The 27,188-nt window shown below is 42.4% G+C and overlaps 1 protein-coding gene across 1 annotated transcript; it reads right to left on the reverse strand.

Moving 5' to 3' along the window:
* Positions 1-1,889: 1,889 nt before the first annotated feature.
* Positions 1,890-26,972, reverse strand: DDX17 (DEAD-box helicase 17). The gene is made up of 13 exons (XM_084809834.1): positions 26,628-26,972; positions 23,007-23,145; positions 19,218-19,317; positions 18,645-18,778; positions 17,356-17,421; positions 17,054-17,195; positions 14,945-15,105; positions 14,690-14,862; positions 13,471-13,581; positions 12,677-12,738; positions 12,268-12,327; positions 8,050-8,286; positions 1,890-4,847 (listed from the first exon to the last, which is right to left on the reverse strand). Exons 1-13 carry the CDS (start codon positions 26,669-26,671, stop codon positions 4,333-4,335), a joined length of 1,944 nt encoding a protein of 647 aa, XP_084665960.1. The 5' UTR covers positions 26,672-26,972; the 3' UTR covers positions 1,890-4,332.
* Positions 26,973-27,188: the final 216 nt, after the last annotated feature.

Raw genomic sequence — 27,188 nt, forward strand, 5'->3', positions numbered from 1 at the left:
GCTGTTAAAGTGCTGCACTCAATATACCAACAAATGTGGAACACTCAACAGTGGCCACAAGACTGGAAAAGGTCAGTTTACATTCCAGTGCCAAAGAAGGGCAATGCCAAAGAGTGTTCAAACTACCGTACAATTGCGCTCATTTCACACGCCAGCAAGGTTATGCTCAAAATCCTACAAGCTAGGCTTCAGCAGCATGTGAGCCGAGAACTACCGGAAGTGCAAGCTGGGTTTCGAAGAGGCAGAGGAACTAGAGATCAAATCGCCAACATCCGCTGGATCATGGTGAAAGCAAGAGAATTCCAGAAAAGCGTCAATTTCTGCTTCATTGACTACACTAAAGCCTTTGATTGTGTGGATCACAACAAACTATGGCAAATTCTTAAAGAGATGGGAGTACCAGACCACCTTACCTGACTCCTGAGAAACCTGTACGAGGGTCAAGAAGCAACAGTAAGAACCAGACATGGAACAACCGATTGGTTCAAAATTGGGAAAGGATTACGACAAGGCTGTATATTGTCGCCCTGCGTATTTAACTTATATGCAGAGTACATCATGAGAAACGCCAGGTCGGATGAATCACAGGTCGGAATTAAGATTGCCAGGAGAATTATCAACAACCTCAGATACGCAGACGATACCACCCTAATGGCAGAAACAAAGATGATCTAAAGAGCCTCTTGAGGGTGAAAGTGGAGAGTGCAAAAACTGGTCTGAAACTCAACATTAAAAAAACTAAAATCATGGCATCTGGCCCCATCACTTCCTGGCAGATGGAAGGGGAAGAAATGGAAGCAGTGACAGATGTTATTTTCTTGGGCTCCAAGATCACTGCACTGTAGCCATGAAATTAAAAGACGCTTGCTCCTTGGGAGGAAAGCTATGGCACACCTAGACAGCATAGTGAGAAGCAGAGACATCACCTTGCCAACAAAGGTCTGCATAATCAAAGCTATGGCCAGTAGCAACATATGGCTGTGAGAGCTGGACTATAAGGAAGGCTGAGCGCTGAAGAATTGATGCTTCCGAACTGTGGTGCTGGAGAAGACTCTTACGAGTCCCCTGGACTGCAAAGAGGTCAAATCAGTCAATCCTAAAGGAAATCAACTCTGACTGCTAATTGGAAGGACAGATACTGAAGCTCAAATATTTTGGCCACCTAATGCGAAGAGAAAACTTACTGGAAATGACCCTGATGCTGGGAAAGATTGAAGGCAAAAGGAGAAGGGGACGGCAGAAGATGAGATGGCTAGATAGCATCACCGATTCAATGAATATGAACTTGAACACACTCCGGGAGAGAGCGGAGGACAGGAAGGCCTGGCGTGCTATGGTCCATGGGGTCATGAAGAGTCGGACACGACTTAATGACTGAACAACAACAACTATGGACATCCAAACATTCTTTCCTATATTATCACAGCACCTGCTGTAGAACAGAGGTGAGAGAAGGTACATTGGGATCTACTGGCAGATCTCTGGGTGATTTGCAATAGACTGTACTCCCTATTGTTAATAAGAGCAACAATTAAAAGGTTTGTGCCCCCACCTAAATTAGGCTGCTGAAACTGAAAAAATTTAGGGGGAAGCCAGAATGTATTTGTATGTGAAAGGACTCCAAACTCAGTTCTAGTACTATAGCGAATTCCTGGCTTCAGCATTTGCTCAGAAGCACCCTTTTCTTTAATTCTAAATGCATGCCTTTGCCTTGGACCTCAAGCACTGTTTTGCTCCTGGTGGACCTCAGGATTCTAATAAAAAAAAAACCCTAGTAGATCTAGCAAGCCTAAAGTCTGCCCACCCTTGCAGCAAAGGGTACAGAAATTAGGTATTTCTTCAGGTATTTTAACTGGGAATAGACGGAAAATATGAAATGCAAGCAGCTGTATTTTTAAAATGAAAAACAAGTTCAATCTTTATTGACAACAGTGTTTTATTCATACCTACAAAAGAAAACAAGATGGTATCAAAAGGACAATTTACAAACTAATAACATAGCTTTTTAGTATGCTTTGCCTGAACACCACAGATCTATGAATCTCTCCATTCAAGTCTTTATTAATACAACAGGAATGTGTTCAAATACCAGTAAGGTTGAAACAGAGCACTGATCCCACTCACAAAGCCTCTAAAGTTTAGAGTTTAAAACTTTCAACTGAACAAAGCCCAAACAGTAACTTATCTGGAAGGAAAGATATGCTGGATTGGTATTTCTACAAATGTTTACTGGGGAAACAGTGGGCATTACTGCTTTGTCAACAGACCTCTTTATAGCTGGTAAGTGGAACCAAGCAGCACCAGGTGGGACACAAGCAGTACATGCTACAGAGCACTCAATGACTGGTTAATACTCTGAGCATGAGAGACTCTGGGTTGCAGCTGTCTTCAAGCTACAATAAAGCACTGCAAGGCCCAAACACAATTTTATGCCTGCAGAGGTTGCTGAAGACTAAGACCACACAGCAGGCTTGACTTTTCTGAACCCACTTTTAGGACAGTGGGGAAATATGCATTCTCTCCACATACCCTATGCTCATACATTCATTTCTGCATGAACAGACAGCTCCATGATGGTTTTCCAGGAAGGAAACACTGATTAGTCAGTGTTCAGTAAATGAATTTTCATTTCTGGTCTTTTTAGCATTGAAACTTACTGCCAGACTTCTCATTTTGCCAGCTTATAATTATGGAAGTCAAATGAGGCAAGATGAATTTAAACTGGCAAACATTTCTCTCCTGTAGTCTGTCCCACCAACCTACCTGTATGTTGCATACAAGACACACAAATGATTTATCATTCCCCAGCCTGCTTTCTACTGGGGAACACAAATCAAAAACTCATTTTTATAAGCCAGCCCCATTTTGCTATAAAAGAAATGGACTGTCTTATTTGTTTGAACTATACATTTCCCCAAACAGAAAGTAACGCTGTAGCGCACACATTATGCCTCTCAATCAGTACATAAGTGATTTCCTGCCATGTTATCAGAACATAAAGCCAACTACTATAACCCTTCTGCTAATAGTCACAAGACATAAGCCTTAGTACTTGAAAAAGAAACCCACCCTGCCCACCCCACCCACCAACCTAAAGCCTTGCTCGGCCTGGGGGGAAAAAACAAGATTGAATGGAAGTGTTTACTAAAGTTCCATTCCTAAAGTTTCCTAGAATGCTACCTACCTGTAAAAGCTGAATGTAAAAGACAGCTGAAGAAACTCACTCAAAAGCCAAGGAAAGCCCTAGTCAGATCAGGATATGAATGCAGCTTCAAGACATATTTAGCCATCTCTTCCTCCTCCCCCATGAAGAGGGGTTTAGATTCCATTTAGCCTAAAATAAATCTTTTAAGATTTGAAACAGGAAAATTGAACCATTTTACGCAGTACAGTGGGATCCTGAATGTGCCCAATAAAAGGTGCTTTATATCAAGGAGACAGATGCCAAGTGAATGGAAACTGGTTAGCATCCCCCATACTTTCTTCTGCTGAAGTGATTTTAATCCCAGCAGTTGAAACTTGGTGGCAAGGCTTAATCTGTGATCCCTTGGGTGAAATACAGTTGCTAGTAATTTAAAAGCCACAGAGGAATCCCAATTAACTTAAAAAATATGATTCCGTGATTAAACCTGGGGTGAAGTGCATTACAACAGAAAAGAACACTAATCTCCAACACTATTACACCCCTTCCCCAAAGGGCTGATACGACTTCCAGGAGCTGCAGAAATGCTAGCCAAAGTTAAATGTTCTTGTTAATGTTTTATCTGTGGGGTGCAAGTTTGGAACAACCATATGTTGAGCCAAACCGAACTAATTATCTTTTCAAAATTCACCTATGCCACATTCAAGGCCTCATTCAATTATCATTGTAGAAAACAATCTCAACTTTAGTAAGCAAAAATCACACCACCTTTAATATTCTGTTAAGAAGGGAGCACTCCTTAGCACCATCTTTCCTGATGATTGCAGCATGGAGAAGTTGTCCTCTCTGCAGCAAGTTTTCACACACAAGCCTCAGACACAGTGACAGCTGGACTGGGACGTATCTGCCCTGTGGAGTCTTTCTTTTTTGAGAGAGAAAATCATTCCAGATTACTTAACGTGCAAGGCCAAAATATGTAGAAGTCAGTTGCCAGTCAATACTCATTTTAAAAACAAAATCAGTAATGTGGACTGGGACCATTTTTTGTGGTTAGAATTTGGATGGCAAACTCTACGTCTAACCTGCATTGGGGGGAAAAAAATCACAGATGGGGGTTGGAGGGGGGAAAAGGGTTAGGAAGAAGATTCTTAATTGCAAATCTTGACTGGTAACCACCAAACCGAGTGGTCTCACTTGCGTGAAGGGGGAGGGGGTGGTGGAGGAGGTGGATATTGGTAGTTGGCAGTCTGTCCCATATAGCCCATCACGTTGGTGCCTGGAGGCTGAGGAAACTGTTGCGACATGAGAGGCTGTGGCTGCTGGCCCGAACGGCCCATCCCTGCATACTGCTGTTGGCCGGTGCTTTGCGAGTTTCTCCCAGCATTGGCAGTGCTGGCTCCAGCATACCCAGCAGCACCATATTCTGCCCCATAGCCACTTGTACCATAAGCAGCAGCTCCATAGGCTCCCTGGGCATAACCATATTGGCCCTGTTGTGCCGTAAACGCAGAATTTGCATTCCCATATGCACCGCCATAGGCCTTGTTGGCGCCATTCGCAAAGCTGTCACCACGATCACGGTCTCGAAAGCTACTCGAGTCTCTTCGGCCATCTTTAACTCCACGGAGCCTCCGTTCACATTCTTCCTGGTACATCAGATTTGGGTTGTTGGATGAATTAGCAGTACGGTAACGAGAACGACCACCTGGTGATATACATGCCTGGGTTTAATAATTTTAATCTCAATTAAAAGCTCTCTAGGATCAATTTGCTTTCATTAAGTAAATTTTCAGTACTAGAGCCAATAGTGTTTGCCAGCTAATCATGAAGACCCTCAAAGCTGTTCTTTTTTTCACATATGGTCATCAAATTCAGTCTGTACTCTAAGATTTGTATTTCCTTAAAACATCAGGGAAAAGAATGATAATGACAAAAGGGCAGAAATTCTTTTATGCTTGATGTACTGAGTTATAATCTAGAAAGGAGGAGGAATGGGCTGGAAAAGTCTCATGTGGCTTTGAGTTTTTATGCAGATGTGCAAACTATGTCAGTCTGTGACTAAAAGGTATTTCATTTGAACTTTTCATATGAACACAGACTAGATTACTGTAATGAGAGTCAGCCCATTAAAATAAATAATGAAGTAAATGAACCAAAAATACAGTTTGGAGAACAGAGTCCCAACACTTGTCACTTGTTCTCCAGTGTAATATAGGTTATCAATTGCCCTCTGTTCAGAGGAGGGCATTACACTCATACTTGCATGCACTATTCCACTGAGGTTTAAACACATATCAGAACATATTTTATGTCAGTATTTCCAAGCTACAGGACCAGTTTTCTGAATTGTCATTAATGTAGCTAGAACACAAAATTGGAATATTTCTGTGAGCTAGGCACTGCTGATTTAATTATATGCAACCCACATTGTTTAATATACTTAATCATCAAGACAAAAGATACATATTAAAAACTGCTTTGGTACCCTTAGTTTCATTGTCCAATTATTTCTGCCACACAATGAACTCCTACTAAGCTAAGTTTTCCAACCTGCCTTCTGGCTTCATCCTGTGAATAATGGCTAGAACGCATACAAAATAAGATAATGTTCAAGAAAAGTTGCATAGCGAGGCAGAAGCAGTGAACTAATTTGCTCAGGGAAGATTATGTTCCTATCTCTGTGTTTCCTCCTAAACTTGATGCTTATAACAAAGGTGGGCAAAAGGAAAGTCAAACATTTTCCCTATGTCATGGAAATATAACATACTGGGAGATACAAACTTTGTCATTTCAAGTTCTCAACTCAAGAAATTACTCAACCAAGGTTGTTCTTCATAGGTCAGGAACAAACTGCAGAAGCTACAAGAAAGGACTCTTTAGATCAATGGAACACATTTATTCAGTACTGGAGACAAAATAATAGTTATCAGAATACAGGGAAAGAGGTCTTAGAAGTTGTTTAACAGCTATAATTGAATATAAGTTTAACTGGAAAAAAGCAAGAGAGGTACTGAATTGAGAAAGCGTGATTTTTAATTGATTGTATTAAGATTTTTTCACTTTTGGAACTGTTATTTGCTCTTTTCTGTTAAATGATATTGTCAACAGAATGTGGTTTTAAAAAAAGAATGAATAGCAGAAGCACAGAAAAGCATCTTTGGCTACCGTTTCTTGAAACGATATTCCCTTGCTTTCTGCAGATCTGTCACCCTACCCTTATGTATATTTTATCGAAGCAAGCTTTCAAATGCTACAGATAGGAATGTGAATATTTTAATGGTTTATTTTTATCCATACTTTTTGGTATAATTCTATATATACTGCCTATCCCTAAAAATTCACACACAATAGCAACATCAGCCATGGAGTAAACAGCCATGTTAAGATGGTAAGCAACATCTCCAAAGAGTATTGGATGGCAGCATGTTGGTAGCTAGACTGCAATGCCTAACAGGTCTTCAGGCTCTGTTCCCTCTAGGCCCATTTCAAATTTTTAAAACAACAAAGAGGTTGTTGCTAGGACCCCAAACTATCTCCTCCCTCATGGCTAGCCATCTGTTTGGAGTGATGACCAGTGCTCGCAATGCTTTTCTTGATGTGGTTAAGAATGGTCGAAATCATTCAGTACCTTCCAACAGGGCACTGCATACTTCCGACTTCCCAAAATATCTATGATGGCCTTGACAATGTGTGAAGCAGGCCTGACACATGCACAAAAAGGCTGAAGGGTAAGAGGGCAAGCAAGGCAATGCATGAGGAAGATGACTCCCCATAAAGCAAAAAGCACTTTTTGCACCCCTTTAAAAGGGGTGCAAGAAGTGCACCCCAAAGGTGTTTATAGCAGCTCCCCAAGCCTCCCTCCCACCATCAAAAAATATATTGTTTAAAAAAGATTTTTTAAAGAAACAAGCTTACCAGATGCAATTGTGTTTCTCCAAATGATAAAAAGGAACTTTCCTTTCAACCCTCAACTCCTGCCGCTCCTGCCTCCAATATTAATGTTTCCCTGTTCATTCTATATGTTTTTCAAGTTCTCCCAAACTCTGAGAACACTACCTTATTATGTCTTTGTTACTTCCAGTGATGATCTGCATAATAGGGAATCTATGGCAGGAAGCACAGAGCCCTGCAGCAGCGTCTGCCAGAGTGTTGCCAGGCGGTTGGCCAGAACTCACTGCTGCTGCTGCCACCAAGAAAACTTTATTTGGGGACTTACTGAAAGCAAGAGGATATTTAAAATATAAGCAGGGTTTTAAACACAAATGGGATGGAAAGGGGGGGGCACCTTATAAATTGGATGGGATGAACTCCATAAAGGGGGATAAATGGCATATAAACTGAAGGGAGATAAAAATATAAGTGGGATTTTAAGAATAGCTGGGGTGGGATTTTGCTCTGGACACCTCCCCTTTTCTGATAAGGTCCCCAATATAATTCCCAACACCCAATGTGGCAAAAAGATTGTGCACCTCTGCCAGAAAGGAAGAAAGCTAGGTACATAGGATAAAACATTCTGATAAAAAGTAATGGAAGAATTGAATCTAGTGGGCAGTGTTATTTCTTCCTTACTGATGTTTTTATTTGTGTTTTTATTGGATGTGTCTTTATTTGATGAGTTTCAGTAACTGTTATTTTATTCTGTTAAGATAACTTATTTTATCTGTATTTTATTGTTAGTTACCTTGAGCAGTATTTTTAGTGAAAAGGCGAGATATAAATTTAATACATAAATCTGATCCAGCCTCTGGAACAGATACACACATCCCATGAATATTCCAATTGCCAGTGTAATCCTACTTCAGAGTCCAATTGCCCTTGGTATCATGGCACTTGGTAACAAATTTAAAGCAGCAATGGCAAAAGACAAGCCTTATAGAAACACCAAAGAGGAACAACAAAAAACTTACCTCCACCACCACCACCGCCTCTATGGTCCACAAGCTGCATCAGTTTGGGATTGATGGCCTGATTAGCTTCCTCAAGCACTTTTATTAGCTCTCTAGCCTGTTTCAGATTTCCTGGTGTGAAGAACGTATAGGCAGTGCCTTTGTTGGTGCTACGGGCGGTACGGCCAATTCTGTGCACATAATCCTCTGAGCTGTTTGGATAGTCGTAGTTTATCACAAACTTTACATCTTCCACATCTTGTGAGGCAACCAAAGCACAGTGAGGGGTTGAGGAGAGGGTAGTGGAAGAAGGATGTGCCAACAGAAGGTGGGGAGCACAAATGCAAGTGACAGTAACAAGAGAAAAGAAAAAAATTAGTAGTTGTAAGGCATAAAGACAGTACAGACTCTTCCCAACAGAGCGAAAGGCTAAATTGAGATATATGCCCATAGGAATCAAGAATTCGTGTTCAGAAAGCAGACACCAAGTCAAAGCAGTTCATCATTCCTCTCAAAGTTCATCCATCCTTTGCTGCATGCATGTCATGAACACACACATATTGTATTGATCTCTGAACATCTGACTTGTCAAATTCAGGCAATTTTACTCCACAACAAGCATGTCAAGGAACAAACAAATGTGCCACTCTTTGTACAGACACAGCAAACTGGACTGGGTGAGGGAGAGAACTGCCAAATGCTTTTAACTCTGTTAGGAGAAGTCTACAAGTCTAGCAGCTCCGAGACCACTTACCTTCCAGTCATCACAAAGGTTTAAAAACAATGTTTTTTCCCCAAAAAGTTATATACGAGCTAAAATAATATATTTTTTCTTCCCAATATCTGTAAGATATCCCAATTTTAGCAAAGGTAAAATTTGCCAGTTTGGATCAACAGACAGCTAGATTATTTCAATCCTCCTTCTTTAAAGGTGCACCACACTAACATTTGATCATATCCCCAAGTCCATCTTGGTGAGATATTTAGCATACGATTGCTTCTAGTTAACTTGAACAAAGAGGATAACCCCAAGTGAAAACACTGAAAGCCCTAGGGAAAGTATCTGAAATTTCAGAAGTGCGGAGAACAGAAAATAAATAAATGTTAGTGTAATGCTTTGATAAAAACTTGCCACACAACATTTAGGAAAAGCAATTTTACATTAAAAATTAACAGCTCACTTACAAAAAAAAATCTGCATTTTACAGAGAATATTTAGATTATATCCAAGATAAAACACAGATTGACTTTTCTTTTAAAAATGAGAAACATTCCCTGTTTTGTTACCAGACCGATGCACACTCCCTCCTCCTGTGGGAAATCGCTGCAGCCGATCCCGTCTCTTTGCCTTTTATTTTTGGCGGCCTCCTTTCGAAAACTCCGCCCTCTGACACGGGACCAGTGGAGCGCGGGGAGCATGCATCAAGGGTCCATGGCAGCGAGAAGTCCCCACACACGCTCGCTCTGTGAACTGGCTTAGATGCTTCTCTGTAGCCCCATTTGGTTGTCAAGCGCCTGAGAACCTGGGTTCACGTAAACATTTCAGGTCCTCCAACGCTTGTTGTGCCCTCACAGGGCTTAAAGGGGGCAATTGTCAAAAATGAAGATGCTAAAAATTACATCCAAAAGGTCAGGCTGCATCTATTGCCCAGACTGCATCAATTTCAAATAAAAGGATTGGGGGGTGGGGGGAGGGCAAAAGTAAACATGAGTTGTAGTAGTGGCACAGGGGTGTTATGTCTGTTTCTTATTACAGCAAGGGGGGGCTCCTCAATCTTTCCAGACTCCAAAGTCCTGAATCACACCAAAAAGTGAGAAGGCAGATTTCACAGGGGGCAGCGCGAGTCTCCAGCTAGGGTCCTTGGTGCAAAGATCTCAAAGGGCAAGTGTTAGATAAGGGCAGGATAACACACTGAGTGCATTCCCATCTTCACAGCTAGGGTTTAACTGGAGTCTGACAAACAGCAGGCTATGGGGCCTCAGCCAATCCCATTCTGTACATCCATTAGCAAAGTAGCCATAATGAATACCAGGAAGCATTTTCTTGTTAGAAAGCACAGAGATTGTCAGTTAAGAATGAAGGTATCAATGAGTGGATTTTGGTAGGAAATCCATGGAAGGGCAACAAGGAAGAGAAGGAAAAAAGAGGTGGGGGCTATTTCCACCTTAGAAAGGTGCATATCAAATCCATATTATCTGTCTGGGGTGGGAAAGAGAACATGCAGTAAAAAAAAATAGGTTTCTCATTAATTTATCTTGCACTGATGTAAAATTGTGCTCATCACAATATTTCTTCCAAGGAACTATAGAGATTCAATTCTTGATTATTCTAAAAAGGAATCTGGCTACCTGGGGATGCATACCCACTGAGATGCCCCCGGAAAAGGACTGAATGTCAGAACATTAATTGGGAGGGGCAGAAACTAGCAAACACGATCATCTAGAGAGCTGCTTCGACCACCAATGTAGATATGTCCCCAGACCTGCACTGAGTGATCGGCAGCTGATATCAAAGTTTCTGTTAAAGAAAACAAACAAAAAGAAATTTAATGATTTGACTTTAACAGAGTGAAGTGTAACCAAATTTTTAATGAAAAACAGTGCAGAGGGAAGTCTTCTCTTCTGGGGATCATTCACAGAGAAGCCATTATGGGGGACTCAACTTACCTGGAAGGAGTTCTCTGAGACCAATGTTCATTTGAGAAGAAGGAAAAACCCTGGTGACTCAGCCAAAAAGTGCGCGCCCCTGTTCTATGTTTTAGGTAGAAGCCTTCACTTTCCAGGAACTTGGAGGAATTCGTCCAGAGGTTTGCCAGTTAGGTATTACGTTTTTATAAAGCAGCAAACTCTGGGCCCCAAAACAAGCCAAGATGTTATTTAGTAACAAGAAACAGACTCTGGTACCTTTTCCCCACAGCCTCAGTGAAGTGGAGAAGGCAGAACGGGGAGACTGTTTTCTTTAAATAGTATCCAAATGAGTTGTTTTGGGGAAATATATGAGAAGGGTTGATTTTAAGTGTCTAGGCAAGATGCACAAAGAAGCTACCAGCACACAGCAAGCCTGTTTAAAAACCACTGCCAAAGAATGTATGATCTTTAATTTTAAAAAAATCTGGCCTCACCCCTTCTCCTAACAGGCCCAAGTGCTACCTGCACAGGTCCAGACATGACCTCAGAGGACAGAGACTGAAATCCATATGAACACCTCTAGAGAAGTGTTGGACAATTTAGGGGATGGCATAGGATAATGAAGGTTGTGTGAGTAAAGACTACCAACTTATTTAGTATGCTTATCACATTTAAAAGGAACTAACAACATGCTGCCCTTTCAATACTTTATTTTTTACAAGTGACAAAATGCTCATACGTTTAAAGCAAGTCCCTCTGAACTACTTGAGGGATTACTTTTACTGATTCAGTTTAAGATCTGCCACAGTGGGTCGCCCCATTAAACTCAACACTACCAAACAGCTCCCAGGAGTGTCCTCTTCCAGGTTTCTCAAGTATCTACAATGATATGGGGAATCTGACATTTCTGGTTGTTTGAGAGGCAGAACTTAATCATCAGGGTATCAATACATGTATTAAAGAGGAACTGTTTACTCAAGCATCCAGGAGAAACAATGTTTATAGTACTGAAAGAAAAGTGGAATTCATCCTCACTTACAAGAAACCCCGTGTGGCTTCTGTTATAACCTCAGCAATCCACTCTAGGAGGAACAGTGAGGTAGAATGCTTGTGTGTAAAAATGCAAAGTTTGTTCATATATGTGAAACAGTGTTCCACAGCTGGAGGGCTGGGGGGGGCATCTACCTATGCATGTTAAAGTGCAATTACATTAGTAATGCATTCGGGACAGAAAAGGATTTTTAAAAACATGTTTGCTCTACCACCTGGTAATTATAAACAAAAACTTAGTGGATGCAGTGCAGTCCTAGTCATCCAGCCTCAAAAGCTGGAGCTGGAAAGGAAATGGGTGTGGTGGAACAATTGGGCTGAGTAAATGGACGTCTCTTCTCCCCATTGGCGATCGATTAGTCATGCCTAGGCCTTGCTGCAGACCAAAGCCTGTTCACTAGGAGCAGGAAGAGATTTTGAATATGAAAGAAAAAGAAGATCAATGTTAAAAATGGCATTTCACACGTGGGGGAAAGTCACGCTTAAAATTCTTTGGGGAAAAGAAGTGCCAATCTAAAGGAACAACCTGAGAAGCAGGCAAAGAAGCCCATGTGTACAAACCTAGCCCACGAGATGCAACATCCGTAGCAATGAGGATAGGAGCCTTTCCAGAACGGAATTCTGAAAAAAAGAGAATCCATTTTGATGTATATTTATGAGTGACAAGTCATATTTAAAAACATAGATGTATCTTTCGAGGTTGATGATTCCAGAGTAAGACTTCAAATCTTAACACTGATCCACAGCAGGGCTACATTAAGTTACTTTTCAGAGTCTAGCTTTGAATATTGTTATTTTCCTGCATTTCCAATAAGAAAATAGATAAACATCTGAACACTGAAAATAACATTTATCAAAGCTAAACAATAAGCATATTCAGCATACAGATAGAATCAATAAGTTTGTACTGCTTGTGAAACACACCAATCATGAGTAAAACAAAGCCAGACAAGTTTTTCTTGCTACTCACCATTAAGCACCCAATCTCGTTCTGGCTGACTCTTGTCTCCATGAATACACATAGCTGGCCAACTACAAAAACAAAAGGTTTTCAGGAATTTTAGCCAGCACATGCACAACTTCCACATAAATGAACGTTTTACAACAAACTGATATGGATGGATATAAGTAATCAAGGAATGCAGTTATTTTAAGGTAAAGCTGGGAACACCAATTTGAGACTTTTGGACACAGTGCCAAATACCACTGGGGGGAAATATGACTCTACAAGGGCTAAGAAGATTTTGGAATAAGCCTACTGGATAGAGATCACATCAGATAGAAATTCCATGTGAAGGTACCAACAACAAATATTTGGGAACCATGACATGTCTTCTAACCTTCTTCACTTGCACCACCCCAATTAGAGCTTGTGTATTGCTGAAGGAAGAACTCAATTATCTGTGTTACATCTTTCAAGTGGTAGTGATTAATTATTGCTCATTTAGATTAACAGTCTGTCCTATTCCCGCAGATTTAAGGAGTGTAAAATTTCCTTTTATTTTATTGACAATTGTATTATTAAACTTTATTAATGAACATCTTATAAACATGTGCAACCTGGCTTCACAAAAAGGAGGTAGCATTCGTTAAGTCCTCAATTAGGCAGCCACGTCCTTCCTTTTCTAGCCAGGATTTCATTATACACAGAACACTCAAAGGAACATATTTACTATACAACAAGATGAAGGGTTGCCAAGATCTATGCATCTCAAGGCTTTCCATCTGCAACATTACCATTCAAATTAGGACCAAAAGACCTACCCATCTCTACGCATCCTTCGAGTTAAGTCATCACATCGTCGTTTTGTCTCCACAAAGATAATTGTTTTGTTCTCTTTTTCGGCCATGATTTCTTCCATCAGTTGTATTAGTCTTTTAAGAAAGATAAATACACACCATAAATTATACACAAGAGCAAGCAAGTTGATCTTCATTTCATTATTTTGAGGTGAGCACATTTTGATACCACTGAACTATTAACAAGCATGTAGAACATTACACATGGCTGTGAGAGCTGGACTATAAGGAAGGCTGAGCGCCGAAGAATTGATGCTTTCGAACTGTGGTGCTGGAGAAGACTCTTACGAGTCCCCTGGACTGCAAGGAGGTCAAATCAGTCCATCCTAAAGGAAATCAACCCTGAGTGCTCATTGGAAGGACAGATAATGAAGCTGAAGCTCCAATATTTTGGCCACCTAATGCGAAGAGAAAACTCCCTGGAAAAGACCCTGATGCTGGGAAAGACTGAAGGCAAAAGGAGAAGGGGACGGCAGAGGATGAGATGGCTAGATAGCATCACTGATGCAATGAATATGAACTTGAGCACGCTCCGGGAGAGAGCGCAGGACAGGAAGGCCTGGCGTGCTATGGTCCATGGGGTCACGAAGAGTCGGACACGACTGAACGACTGAACAACAACAATAAGAACATTACACAGTAATGAACCAGAGGTTCAAGTCCCAGCTTGGGGTAGTATGCAAGGTTAGTCCTATGTATCCAATCAAATGAATGGGACTTAATTTAGTTGTGACCAGCTTAAGTCGCATTCATCTCAGCAGGTCTACTCTAAGTTGAACTAAACCTGGATGCTACCCTTGGCCATGAAGCTCACTGGGTGACTCTGGGCCAATCACTAAGCCTAACCTACCTTATAGGGTTGTTGTGAGGATGAAATGGATAGGAGGAGAATCATTTATGCCACCTTGGGCTCCTTAGAGGAAAAGGTGGGATCTAAATGTAACAAATAAGGAAGGAAGGACGGACGGTGTTCATTGGGTGTTGATGGAAAAAGTGACTGGCTTTAGGTTTTTGGTCTTAAAATTAACCACTACTGAAATACTACTTCTTTTTGCAAGTCCAAGGAAGAAAAACAGCAGGATAAAAATAGGTGAACTTGCCTAGCCCATCTTAAACAATGTTACCCTTGAAAGGGGGTTTAGAAACTGCACGAAAATTGAGGATAATGCAACAAAATCCATACTTATGATCCTTCTCGCTCTCCATGCACACATCCACTATTTGCAGGATATTATGATTGGCACTCAGCTCCAGGTTGCCCACGTTGATCTGGACATAGTCATGCAAGAAATCCTCAGCCAGCTGGCGCACCTCCTTTGGCCAAGTGGCACTCCACATTAGAGTTTGCCTGTCAGGCTGAGAGAAAAGGTGCGTTATCTCGGTGATATTTTTTTAAATAGTAATTCAAGGAAAGCTAATGAGGTAAAAGCTTACATACCCGTATTTGATCAACAATTTTACGAATTTGAGGTTCAAACCCCATATCTAGCATTCTGTCGGCTTCATCCAATACAAGGTACGTACATCGGCGAAGGTTAGTTTTTCCTGCTTCAAGGAAATCAATCAGACGTCCAGGCGTAGCAATGCAAATTTCAACACCTTCAGAGAACATGGGGGTGGGATGGGGGGAAGGGGAGGAAGAGTGAGAATAAAAATAACCAAACCTTTCAAACAACAAAGCTAGCAATATCTTAGCAATGAACCCTATTCAAATCAATAAAACTCTCACATCCTGTTCCTGAAACTTTATCATAATCATCTCTGTCATTTAGAAAAATTCTACTAGCTAGGAGGGTTAAAACACTCTTAATGTTAATGGATGTCTCCATCTAAAATACAGAACTAAGGCTGTTATGCATGCAAACAGTCAGAGCCCATCTTCAGTACTGCACCGGGCCTTGTAGGTGATAGCCAGGGTTTGATTGGAAGTGGCCTGGAAGGGCTTGGGCCTATTCAGTTTCTGGAATGTCAGAGTCTGTGTGAGCTTATCTCTGTCAGTGTTCTCAGAGCAGAGCCAGGGGAGTCACCCAACTCCCTGTCCACCTCTTGGTCTGGCCTTGGCAGGCAGGGAGGCTGGAAGCTGTCCATGAGAACCTGACAGAGGTGGGGTGGATTTGCAGAACGGTCACTGCTGGGGGGCTGAGCAGTGACGCCCTGTTTAGACAGGGGCCGTGCTGAAAGGCTAAAGGCCTGTGTCTGTCAAAGGATCTGGAGGGTGTGTCCGACAGTCACACCTTCCCTTTTAAGTTGATGAAAAGGCGAAGAGCCTTTGCTAGGAACATCTCATCTTCATTGCCTGAAGGCTTCTGTTTGGATCCATCATTGTCTGGGCTTTTGGAGGCACTATGCACATGGATTGGAACCTTCATTGTTAAGGACTTGCCATGAAAAGTACTGTGAGGCTTTTCATAGACTTGAACTCTCGTTGCTGGGATTGTGTGTCTGTGTTTGTAGTCAGCTCAGTGTACAGCAGGCGGGTTTTGATCTACGACTTTTGGATTTCCCTCTCCCAGAACTCATGCAGTGTGGAGTTGCCAATGTGTAAGTGGTAGCCTGGAACTCCTTGCATATGTGGGTATGCCCTTCCCTTGATCTTAATGGGCCTTTACCATGTAGCCTGGAGTTATCAACAAAAGAGTCAAAGTCAGACTCTCTGTGGGTGTGGGTTGTTTAGGCCTTTCAAGAAGTTATCCCTTGATTGCCTGATGGGTTCATTCCAGGAATCATTTCCTTTCCATGTCCACGGTTGGACCCCATGAAAGGACTGTCTGGGTTAGGTACCCAGGAAGACAAGAGCCCCTGTATTCAGAACCATGGAGATGGCAACAGAGAAACCACACTGATGAGAATCTCAGTCCTGGTGGTAGTGTTTAGCTTTGGACTGTTCTGGAATTACACAGAGCCTATAGCTACTGACCATCAACTATATGATTTCTGAAGAGTGTAACCATTAAGATTTTGCTGTGGGATTCCCTGCAATAAAGAAATCTCACTGATATGGGTGTCCAGTGTCAGATTGCCTGAGCATGTGCGCTGGGGGGTTCGGCACTGTTCTGTGTATCTAGTGAAGCTGAATCTCTTCTAGCCCAAAAATTTTAATGGTGATATTGTGAGAGTTAAGTTTATAGTATTAGGCAGATTACAAAGATTCTTATCTAACAGCATTTGTCTAACTGTATTTTTTATTTAATGAAGGCAGAAAAAGATCTGCAACTTCATGGCTACATTAAAAAGTTTATATTTAAAGTAAAGCTGCACTACATTCACCTAGTCACTGACAAACACTAATAAAAGCTTATACACTCTTTAGCAGCTAAAGAGTATATAATCTTCTAGTACTGTTCGTCAGGGACTATGATAAACCTTGCAGGAACAGCTGGTAGATGGGCCAAACTTTAGCCCATCTACTAGATGTTCATGAAAGGTTTATCCTGAGGCACTTTCTATTACTCATCCTTTATAATGATTTTAAAGAAAGGATATATTAGGTATGCATAAATTAGACTGCTACAACCAGTTTATGCAATGCAAGTCTACCATTAATTACCTCTCTCCAAGTCTCTGATTTGGGGACCCTTGGGTGCTCCTCCATATATACAGGTACTCTTCAGTCTTGAGCATTTACCATAATCATCAGCTACCTGTTGGACTTGTTGGGCCAGTTCTCGGGTAGGAGCTAAAACCAAGCACTGCAGAAGAAACCATCCAGAATATTGAGCGACACACTCAAATCTTAGCAATCTGTGCTTAAACATCAGAGGCAAAGCTCAAAGAACTACCATGCCCAATTTACCCAATATGACAAAACAGCATGCAACGTATGTACCCAGAAATGGAAAAAGTACTCACAATTGGACCATCCCCTCTTTCCAAATATGGCTGGTGGTTGATGTGAACAATTGCAGGTAGCAAGTACTGAAATGGGAGGGAAATAAGATACATTAGAGGACACAAAAGTGACAGCTGACCAAGGCAATGGTTGATTAATTGTTTTAAGAATGATATACAACTGCCTTAACTCTTGCCTTAAAACAGCAACCAGACCCCAGAAGCTTACAATCAACAGAGAAAGGTTTGGTGCAGGCATATAAGTTGTCCATGAATACAGTTTAAGTAAAAAGTGAAATTTACAGCCTCTACCTCTCCTTAGTTTTGCAAGCAACCAACTTGATCCCCAAACAGCTATATTAATGGAGGAGGAGAGGAAGGAGAAAGGAGCAGTGCACCAATGCTCCATAGTTCCTACAATCCTCAGACCTGCACAAATGTTGCATTGCCTAAGTTTCAGGGTCCCAACCACTGAACCAGGCTAAGTGGTCAGGGAGGAACAGAGGGAGCAGTACCAGATCCTTTATTCAGTGAGACTGCAATTGAGGGGCAGCAGAATAGGATTGGTGTGCTTCATTAGTTAAGCAGAAGAAGCTCAATGCAATTGTCACATTTACATAAACTACATTAGAAAGGAATAAAAAGCACATGACCTATGAAAATATTCTCCTCACAGTGAGGCTACTCAACTATAGGCTGTGATGGGCCTCTTACAATCCCCACCCAACCCAGTACCATTTTCACAACTCCATGCATCTCATATTTCATAGGTTAACCAGGATGCTTTCAAATGCTTCCTACACCACTAAAAAACGTAAGCATACTTATGTGGCAGCAGCTTCCCTTAACAGCAATGGACCATGCAAAGGTGCTTCACATGAAGGTATCAGTGTAAGTTGCAATCCTATTCGCAGTTACCTAGAAGCAAGTCCCAATGAAAAATGTGGGACCTACTTCTTAGTAAACATGCAAAGGATTAGGCCACATGACATTCAACATAAGGAAAATGAAGTAAAGTATCATCCCTCCATCTTCTCTTTATTTTATGTATATACATACAACCCATTTTACAAGAAGTTCCCAAGACAGCTCATAATATATGGTTCAAGATTTACAGACGACTTCAGAACATAGTCTTAGTGCACCCTTAAAGTAACTTGCGGAGGTGATGGGACTTAAGATGCTAAAAGAGGGGATTGTTCTGTAATTTGTTCATATTCATATTAGTTAAACTGTAACTGAACAGAATAAAAATTCTTTAAAGGGATGCACAGAGAAAAATAATCCTACAGAAACTGAAAAATACATACCGCCAACGTTTTCCCAGAGCCAGTCTGTGCAATGCCCACCATATCATGACCGCTAAGTGCCAATGGGAAGCCTTGACACTGAATTGGAGTTGGTTCTGTAAAATGCTGGTCGATCAAGACATCCATTACGTACTCTAAAAGTGAACATACACAAAAATGAAGAACAGCAAAGTATGGTGATCTCGTTTACATGTAATGACAACCCATAGTTTGATGCTGGGTTAACTGCTGGACCCAGCAGTCTGGGTTCAGATGTCATGCACAGCAATGTATGAGGAGCGGATCATGGGTTGTTGTGTAAAAGCGGAAATAAAAGAAGGCAGCACGCCTGCTCTCTCCCACTCGTCCCTGACAGCCCACATGCCACTGTAATGTGCAAAAAGCCCCACAGCTTGCCATATGAATTAGGTTCTACTGAAATAAATTTCTACCACATAGTTAGATTCAGAGTGCAGGTTTCCCAAAGCTACATGTTAGGATTAATTTCTGAACTAACCACACCTAACCAGATGTCATCCAAGATATCCTCCCACCTCCCAGCACTGGTGCTTAGCTGTATGGCAGAATACTCACGTGGAAAATTACACTGGTGGAAAGCAAATACGGGCTTGGGACAACCATCTGACCCTCTAACTGTAATCTCTTTCTTTCTTCTCAGCTCATCAACCTCATACTGTTAATAAGAGTGAAAAATGCAAGTAAACCTTGTGAGAAGTAGCAGTTATATTCCATTCCTTCATTATGAAAAACATTACTGGTAACGATTAAGAAGCAGGTGACCCCTTCATTTCCATCAGTACAAACAATCATCATTCATTTGCACTTACCATAAATGTTCTGCAACCTTAGCTCTTTCTGTTCTAACAGCCCTGTCTGGTACTGAACTATTCTTCCCCCTATCAGTCCCATTTGCAAGAAGTTATCAAATGCACAACTAAGCAGGGAATGGAATTGATGTCCAAAACTCCATCCACCAAACTCCACGTAGTAAAAGCCTTCATGAATTAAATCCTATATACATTTACTTGGGAGTAAGTATCATACTCAACAGGACTTACTTCCAAACATATATGTCAGGTTTGCCATCCAGAGGCCCTTATAAGTCAATGACTTGGTTCATACTTAACATTGAATTGTGGGTTAATTAATTAACCCACAATTTGCTGGGAATGAGCAGGAGTGAGCGTGCTGCCTCTGGTGCATTCCTCACTTCCATAAACAACCTACGATCACCCCAGGTTCTGAGCATGATTTCTGAACCCGGACACTCTGGGTTGTTTAGGGCTCCAACAAGTCAGAGTTAACCTACAATTTGTTCTTGGGTTACTTCTGGGTTGTTTAACCCCTAAATAACCCAGACTGCCCAGGTTCAGATGTCATGTTCACAACATACAAACAAGGCAGTCATAGCTTGTTTACAGAATGCGGAACTGAGGAGCCCACCAGAGGCAGCGCACTCACTTGCTCCCAGGAAATCATGCACTACTCATGGCTTAACCCATCATTCAGCACTGCGTGTGAACTAGGTCAATAAGGACTTATCTAACAAAAACTGCTAACATATTAGATGTACTTTGTAAAATCTTCAAGGTATTCATTACTTGACTAGTCACTGAAATGAAACACTAGTAAATCAAATATACCACTATCAAGAATTATACCTACTTATCTTCGTCATTACTTAAGCTCAGGGCTTTTCCCTGACTTCTCTTTTATGATCACCATCTACAATTCTACATCATGGCAGTGAGTGGCCCAGTTCGCATGTCACAACATACCAGGGTTTTTTCAAACCCTGGGTTGTTGTGCAGGAGGCAGCAGAGTACTTCAAAAGTATGGATCCAGCTAGACCTGCACTTGCAGAAAGCGTCCAGTATTGAAGCCAAGCTGGCTGATGGTGGAGGAGCAGATCATTCTGTTTCTCCCTGCTGCTTTTCTGTGCTTGATGGGGAGAAAGGCCCTCATTTTTCCCTGCCCTGCACAGAAACTAAGGCAGCTGCCAGAGCAGGGACAGAGCGATTTCTCTGTCTCTGCTCTGGCTGCTAGAATGGGGTGTGTGAGAATGGGTGAGTGTGTGGGTGTATGAAAAAAATTGTGGGGAAGCTCTGGCTTGGGGGGGGTGTTGCATGTGTGTGAGAGATACAGACAGTGATCTTGAGGTAAGATCATCACTACTTCACACTCTCAAGATCCTTGAGGAGGAGGAGTACTGGGTGGTAATGATCTTAACAGGAAAAGTACATGGGATAGCTCTGGCTCCACCCACCAGCCTCAACACATTATCCCCAAGGAAATGCAGCATGCACTGGAGAAAAGGTTCCATATGGTGCATAGCATTGGTGTATAGCAGAGGTCCCCAACCCCCGGTCCGCAGACTGGTACCGGTCCGCGGCCTGTTAGCAACGGGGCTGCAGGGATGTGCAAAAGCCCCTCACATTGGGTCTGCGGGGGGAGGGCAATTCGTCGTCCCCCCCCCCCCCCCCGAATCCTCGCCGGCCCTGGCAGGCCCCACTCCGCGGTGAGTCCGTGGAGCTGCCAGCCGACTACAGCCGCTGGCGGACTTCTGGCCACCGGGACACAAATGGCGCCCGAATAGCGGACGCCATTTGAGTCCCTGTTCTTCAAGTAATAGGCTACGTAAATCTTTATGCAGCCGATTACTGCAAAGAATAGGGACGCAAATGGCGTCCGCTATGCGGACGCCATTTGCGTCCCAGTGGCTGGAAGTCCGCCAGCGGGACCCCCCCCCCCCCCGTGGAAAAATTGTCTTCCACGAGACTGGTCCCTGGTGCCAAAAAGGTTGGGGGCCGCTGGTGTATAGGATGCAGCCTATGTTGCCAATATCCCTGTGAAAAGTAAGGTCTAAACCCATTCTTGTTTCACTTTGGTACTGTCCGGAAGTAATTGATCTGAACAAATCCAGAAAAAGATAAGTCAGATTAAGGGCACAATCCTATCGCACAGACGGTCGCCTCTGATCTTGGAGGCAGCCAACTACCGAATGCAGGGCAGGTGGGGCACAGAGTAGAACCTCTCCTCCGTGCTCCAGCCACCATGCATTTACAGCTAGACAGCTGATTTTTGCTGTCTAGCTGGGGATGTTGGAGCGGAGGGGGGGAGGCCAGATGGCACATAGGAAGCATCGTAATGACACTTCCATGGTCTCCTCTCCTCCCCCAGGAACACCCCCTTTTCTCACGCTCCACACTGCGGTTATGAGCACAGAGATGGGGGAAGAACCGTGCTGTATTCGAGACAGTGGGAACCTGAAAAAATCCTATGGCCATCTAGACACTGTCTAGCGGCCATAGGACTGCTCTCTAAATGAATATGAGAGATCTATCTCTATTCTGAGAGACAAATGTAGTTCGTTTCTTATCTTGTAGTTTTTAAAAACTATAAATATGACGATGGAGGGAGCAATCCTATGGCCACTAGATGGCGGCTAGATGGCCATAGGATATGTTGCTTCCGGGGAACCATCCTCGGAGCCTGCGCTCTGAGGTCGGTTCCCAGAGAAGTGACCTCCCTCCACTTCCATGCTGCCTTGGAGGCAGCACAGAACAGCCCCATCCTCCATGCTTGCAAGAGAAGCACAGAATGGCTGGAAAGGGGCATGGCTGGGGGCATTCCAGGGCAGGGAGAGCGTAACTGCCTGTACAGCAGCCTCCTTCCCCGCTCCGTGCTCCCGCGGCTAGACAGCCACAACCAGCTGTCTAGCCAAAAAAGCAGGGCAGGAGAAGCACGGAGGAAACGATCCCCTCCGTGATTCTCCTGCCCTGCTTTGGATAGATGGTCACCTCTGAGTTCGGAGGTGGTCACCTATCTAAATAGGATTGCTCCCTTAGTCTGTTTTTTTCCCCCACCCACACATACAGTTTTATCATCTTGTAGCAAACGGTTATAGAACATCCTTTTAAAACTGAATTTATTCCAAAAATCCACTTTCATAAAAGTTTATGTAACTAATGAAGCAACTAGATTACAACTGCAAGGGTGAATCATATTACAAGAGTGTTTGTTCCTTCTACCATACAAGATGCACCAGAAAAACTTTAAAAGGGCACAATCCTATGCATGTTTAGACAGAAATAAGTCCTACAACTCCCAGCATTCCTAGCTAGCCATGCTAACTGGGGGTTGCGGACAGTGTAGGACTTTTTTCTGTCTAAATATGCATAGGATTGTGCTCTAAATTGTAACGAGTGACTGAAAAGATGACCATTGCAGCGTGTAGGCCGACAGATTCCTCTGTATAAATAATTCTAATTAATTTCATAGTCAGGGCACCACTCAACTGGAAAAGTTTCCAAGTATGCCAATAACAAAAACACACACACCCCCAAACTAAGGAAAACTTACTGGAGTGAGCCTTGCCACTTCTGGATGTTCAACGTAAAAGTTTTTCTCAAACTTGGGCAATTCACTCAAATCCCATTTCTTCTTACGCAGGCGTTCTCCTGGATTTCCAAATTTTTTGGGAGGAAGAGGACTGCCAAACCTGGGGGGGAGGGGGGGGATTACAGCAGAAATTATTTTTAATGTTTTATAACCATATTTTTATAAAACAAATTCTACATATGTTTGAGCCTTTCTTTTTCCAGATTTCCCCAAATATTAATAAGGTTAATTCAAGAAAACACTCTTTTATATTGGGAAAAGGGGTCACCTATTTCTTCATATGGAAAGCTCATACAATGACACAAAAGCAATATTAACTAACTCTTTGGCCATTTGCTGTGTTATACTCCTAACAAACAAAAAAACACATTAAGGGAACTAAAAGTATTGTTGTTTCTCTAGAACAAGGCAGCTGAGCTTCAGGAAATACTGAAGACACAGACACTAAGAGAAACGTAAATGTTTATTCTATATCATTTGTTACTGTAGCAAAAACGATTCCAAGCAATTAATATAATCAGAAGATTTTGGAAAGTAGCATCAAGGAACACTGAAAATCTCTAAACATATGTTGAAAACATATTTTAAGCGTTTTCCCTTATATTACTTTCCAATGGGGCCTTCAAAACAGGCTCATTATCATCTATTTGTACCCTGCTTCTTCCTCCAAAAGGAACCCAGAAGTGGCTAATGACATCAAACAAAAAGCAAATGCAATAATGTCAAATACAAATTGTTTTTCCTCTTTTCTTAATCTTGCAGTGTAGTGAGCTATTAAAAGTTTTAAACTGTAGGTTAACTTTGTAATCAAGCAATATTTTTATGGGTAATGAAGCAGTAAGCAACTGAAAATGTATGTATCGGAATGCATCTTTAACTGCAACAGGTCATATCATCAAAGCCATGTAGACACTTAACTGCAATCCTAAACATGCTAACTCAGAAGTGATTCCAAGTTCAGTCAGGTTTACTCCCAAGTAAATGTACATAGGATTTGCAGCAAAAGGCTATAACACTAGACATATTTATATGGGAGTAAATCCAGCTGAACATAGCAGAATTTACTTTAAAGTAAATATGTATAGGAGTGTGCTTTAGGCTAAAGCAAAGAGTCTAACAGTAATGTGAGCAACACAACACTCAAAAATTACTTCTTGCAGTTTGGTGACACTTGTGTTCTGTAAAATACCCAGGTTCTTTAAGTTTCTCTAACACAAAATGAATTCACATTATCCCCAATTGTTTCTGGGTCCCTGACCCCTGTAACACTATGACAGCATCATAATGAGATGTCACACGACAGACAGAAACTATAAGACTAAAAAATTAACACCTGCAAGTCCTAATTCCACTTTTACCACTGTGCCCACACAAATTATAACTAACTTATCCACTATGGAGACTATAACTTCACTATGCGTCTACAAAAATGCTCCCAATTTAGCAGAAATGTTCCACCTTCTTCTCCAAAGCAGTTTCTCTTGTTACACCTACAACGCTAATCAGCATTCTCCCTCTGCATATCATTTTGGAAGTTTACCCAACAAAAGAAGCTGGCAGCTTCAAAATGCCCAGCAAGACATTTATCCTGCCGCAGATTATATTATCAAGACAGTTGCATAAGGGCAATTTCTCTATTTATTTTAAGTTTTCAACTTGCATATTTTCCAGGGATGATTAGAGTAGATATAGCTCCTCTCAATGCTTATTATTTCCATTTTCAAAATGTTTATCCCATATTTTATTGCATATTTTGTATTGTTTATTTTGTACACCACCTTGAGAGGGATCTACCCTTAAGAGCGGCCTAAAACTAATTTACTTCAAATAAACGTTAAATAAATATTAAACACATGACAATTATTAACTCTGGCATACTCCTCTTACGGATCAACAACCATTTTGGAGACAATGGACGCTGTCATACTTTTGGGCTGCAGTCATAACCACACTTACCTTGGAGTAAGTCCCGCTGAACACAGTTGGCCTTACTTCTGAGTAAATATGCTCAGGACTGCATTAAAAGTGCTCCGATAGAGGTGTTTGCAACCTGGAGCATCAGCCACAAAAAATTAGTGTGCCCCAATCCTGCAATTATACATAACTTAGGAATTATACTGATCCCCATGCTGACAGCTGCAAGTTCAAACAGACTACCAGCATTAGTATGGATAGCATAGCAACAGTAGTACCAGCGCAGCAGTTACAATAGAAGCAGCTATCATGATAACTAACACTTGTGCTGGTGCTACAGTGGTTGAAGAAGCTACATCTGAAATTGTTCTAATTCAAAACATCATAATACAATATCAGTTGATCCCCCATTCTTTCTGATATAACACTGGTTCAAAGCATATTTATTTTAAATTTCCCTTAATTTCAACAGCATGTACAACAAGTAAGACATATGCTTAGTTAAGATTGCAGCTCTTCAAAGAAAGAAAGAAGCAAATAAGGCATGCATCTAACTGTTTAGTCTCTGCGCTGTTATAGGCACTCTGAATAGGGTATCATCCTGAATAGGAACATGACAAGGCTTTGAACAGAACAGAGGAGAGTCACAATAAAATTACAAGTCCTCTTCCCATTACCACACAGGTAAGCTAAAAAGGGCTTAGGATACAGCCTAATGATTCCAGAACGACTCTTCTAATTGCAGTGTACCTTTGCAGCTGCAATTCAGCATCTATTTTTATGGCTGTTGTACAAGTGTCATTGACAGTAACAGGAAGCATTACATCAGCTTCTACATAAGCCAGAGGAAGACCAGAAGCACGATGTACGGGACCGGAAGAAAGTTAAAGTGAGTATATAAAGACTGCGCGGAGTAGCGCCCCGATAGCCGCACATCACAAGGCATCAGAGGCCTCCTGCCCTCTGATCAGCTAATGGAAGAAAAAAGGAGCTCCGGCCAACTTTTCCCCGCGGCCTGTAGATCCCTCCTCTTAAGGCACCGCACTTCCCTCCCCAGATCTCCACCCCCTCGTGGGCCCATATTAGGCACCTCCCCACCGCAGTTTCTCCTCCATATTGTAACGCCATCTTCCAGCCGCTTAATTATACCCGCCAGTTACCAATATGTATTTTCTAACAAGGCTTCTGTGACTTCAGGAACTACGTGACAAACTAAAGAAGTCAGCAAGTGAAGCTTTTCTCATCGACGCAGCGATAGGAAAGCGTCCCTTGTTGAACTCCTGCTTGTCGTACGGCGGTATAAGCACCACGAAAAAAAAAGTTGGCAGCCCTAATCCATTTTAACCCCTCGCCGTGGAGCCCGATGCTGTGTATTTTTACTCAGAATTACCACTGAGTTCAATGGAACTTACTCCCCATAAAGCGTGCACAAGAAATCCAGCACCTCGCCCTTTTCCCATCCCGACAATATGCTGAGATCACCCTTCTCCTTTGTCTTAATAGCTACAAGGCAGGTAGAAATTCAACAAATTATCATTTCCAGCCATAAGAATACTGTAATGGGGAGGCTGCATCCGATGATTTTCTGCCTGTCATGTAGCAGACAAGACCCGCGGGGAAGGCGGGCGGCAAACCCCTGTAGAAGGCCCAGCTCCCTCCCTTCCTTACCCGCCGCGGTCACGATCGCGGCCTCGGTCTCCGAAGCCTCGCATCTTCACAGGCCGAAAGAGGCTCCTGGCGCAGGGCTACGCGGGCAAGCAAGCCGGAGACTGGAGGGCCGGCGCTGAGAGGGCCCAACCGCAGCTGTTGTTGGTTTTGCTGCTATATCTCTGCGGAGACAGCCTTAGCAGCTTTGATTCCCTCGCTAGACAGCCGTCTGGACTCAATTCCCAGAGCCTCTGACGAGCCGACTCGAGTCAGGAATCGTTTCGCGCTGAAGGGGAGCCCGTCTTTCTTCTCCGGCCTCCTGACACAAAATGGCCGCCGTCACCCTAGCTTCCCTCTTACGTTATCGGTCTGCCTGACTGTTGCGTAAAATGCGTCCCTGAATAGCCGGGGAGGAGGCTAGTCTCCTCCTCCTGAATAGCCGGGGAGGAGGCTATTTCCTGCGCCTATTCTCGAAAACTGATCGTGTACGTTGGTCGCGCTCCAAAGGGCAGATTCAAAAAGACTGCACAAGGATGCGCTGTACGGAAAACAGGAAGCTGCAGGACTATTAGTTTTTTTGCG

The sequence above is a fragment of the Heloderma suspectum genome, chromosome 7, assembly GCF_057233095.1.
Source record: "Heloderma suspectum isolate Gila_16-S chromosome 7, 16-S_ref, whole genome shotgun sequence".
NCBI classification, from domain to species: domain Eukaryota; kingdom Metazoa; phylum Chordata; class Lepidosauria; order Squamata; family Helodermatidae; genus Heloderma; species Heloderma suspectum.

Excerpts from the sequence above, each read along its gene's own strand:
- DDX17 (XM_084809834.1), bottom strand. The coding sequence starts at position 26,671 with ATGCGAGGCTTCGGAGACCGAGGCCGCGATCGTGACCGCGGCGG. Across the intron at positions 13,582-14,689 it reads GAGAGCGAGAAGGATCATAA|ACTAATACAACTGATGGAAG; the intron begins GTATGGATTTTG and ends CTTTCTTAAAAG. Across the intron at positions 4,848-8,049 it reads AGGCGGTGGTGGTGGTGGAG|GTGGTCGTTCTCGTTACCGT; the intron begins GTAAGTTTTTTG and ends GTATATCACCAG.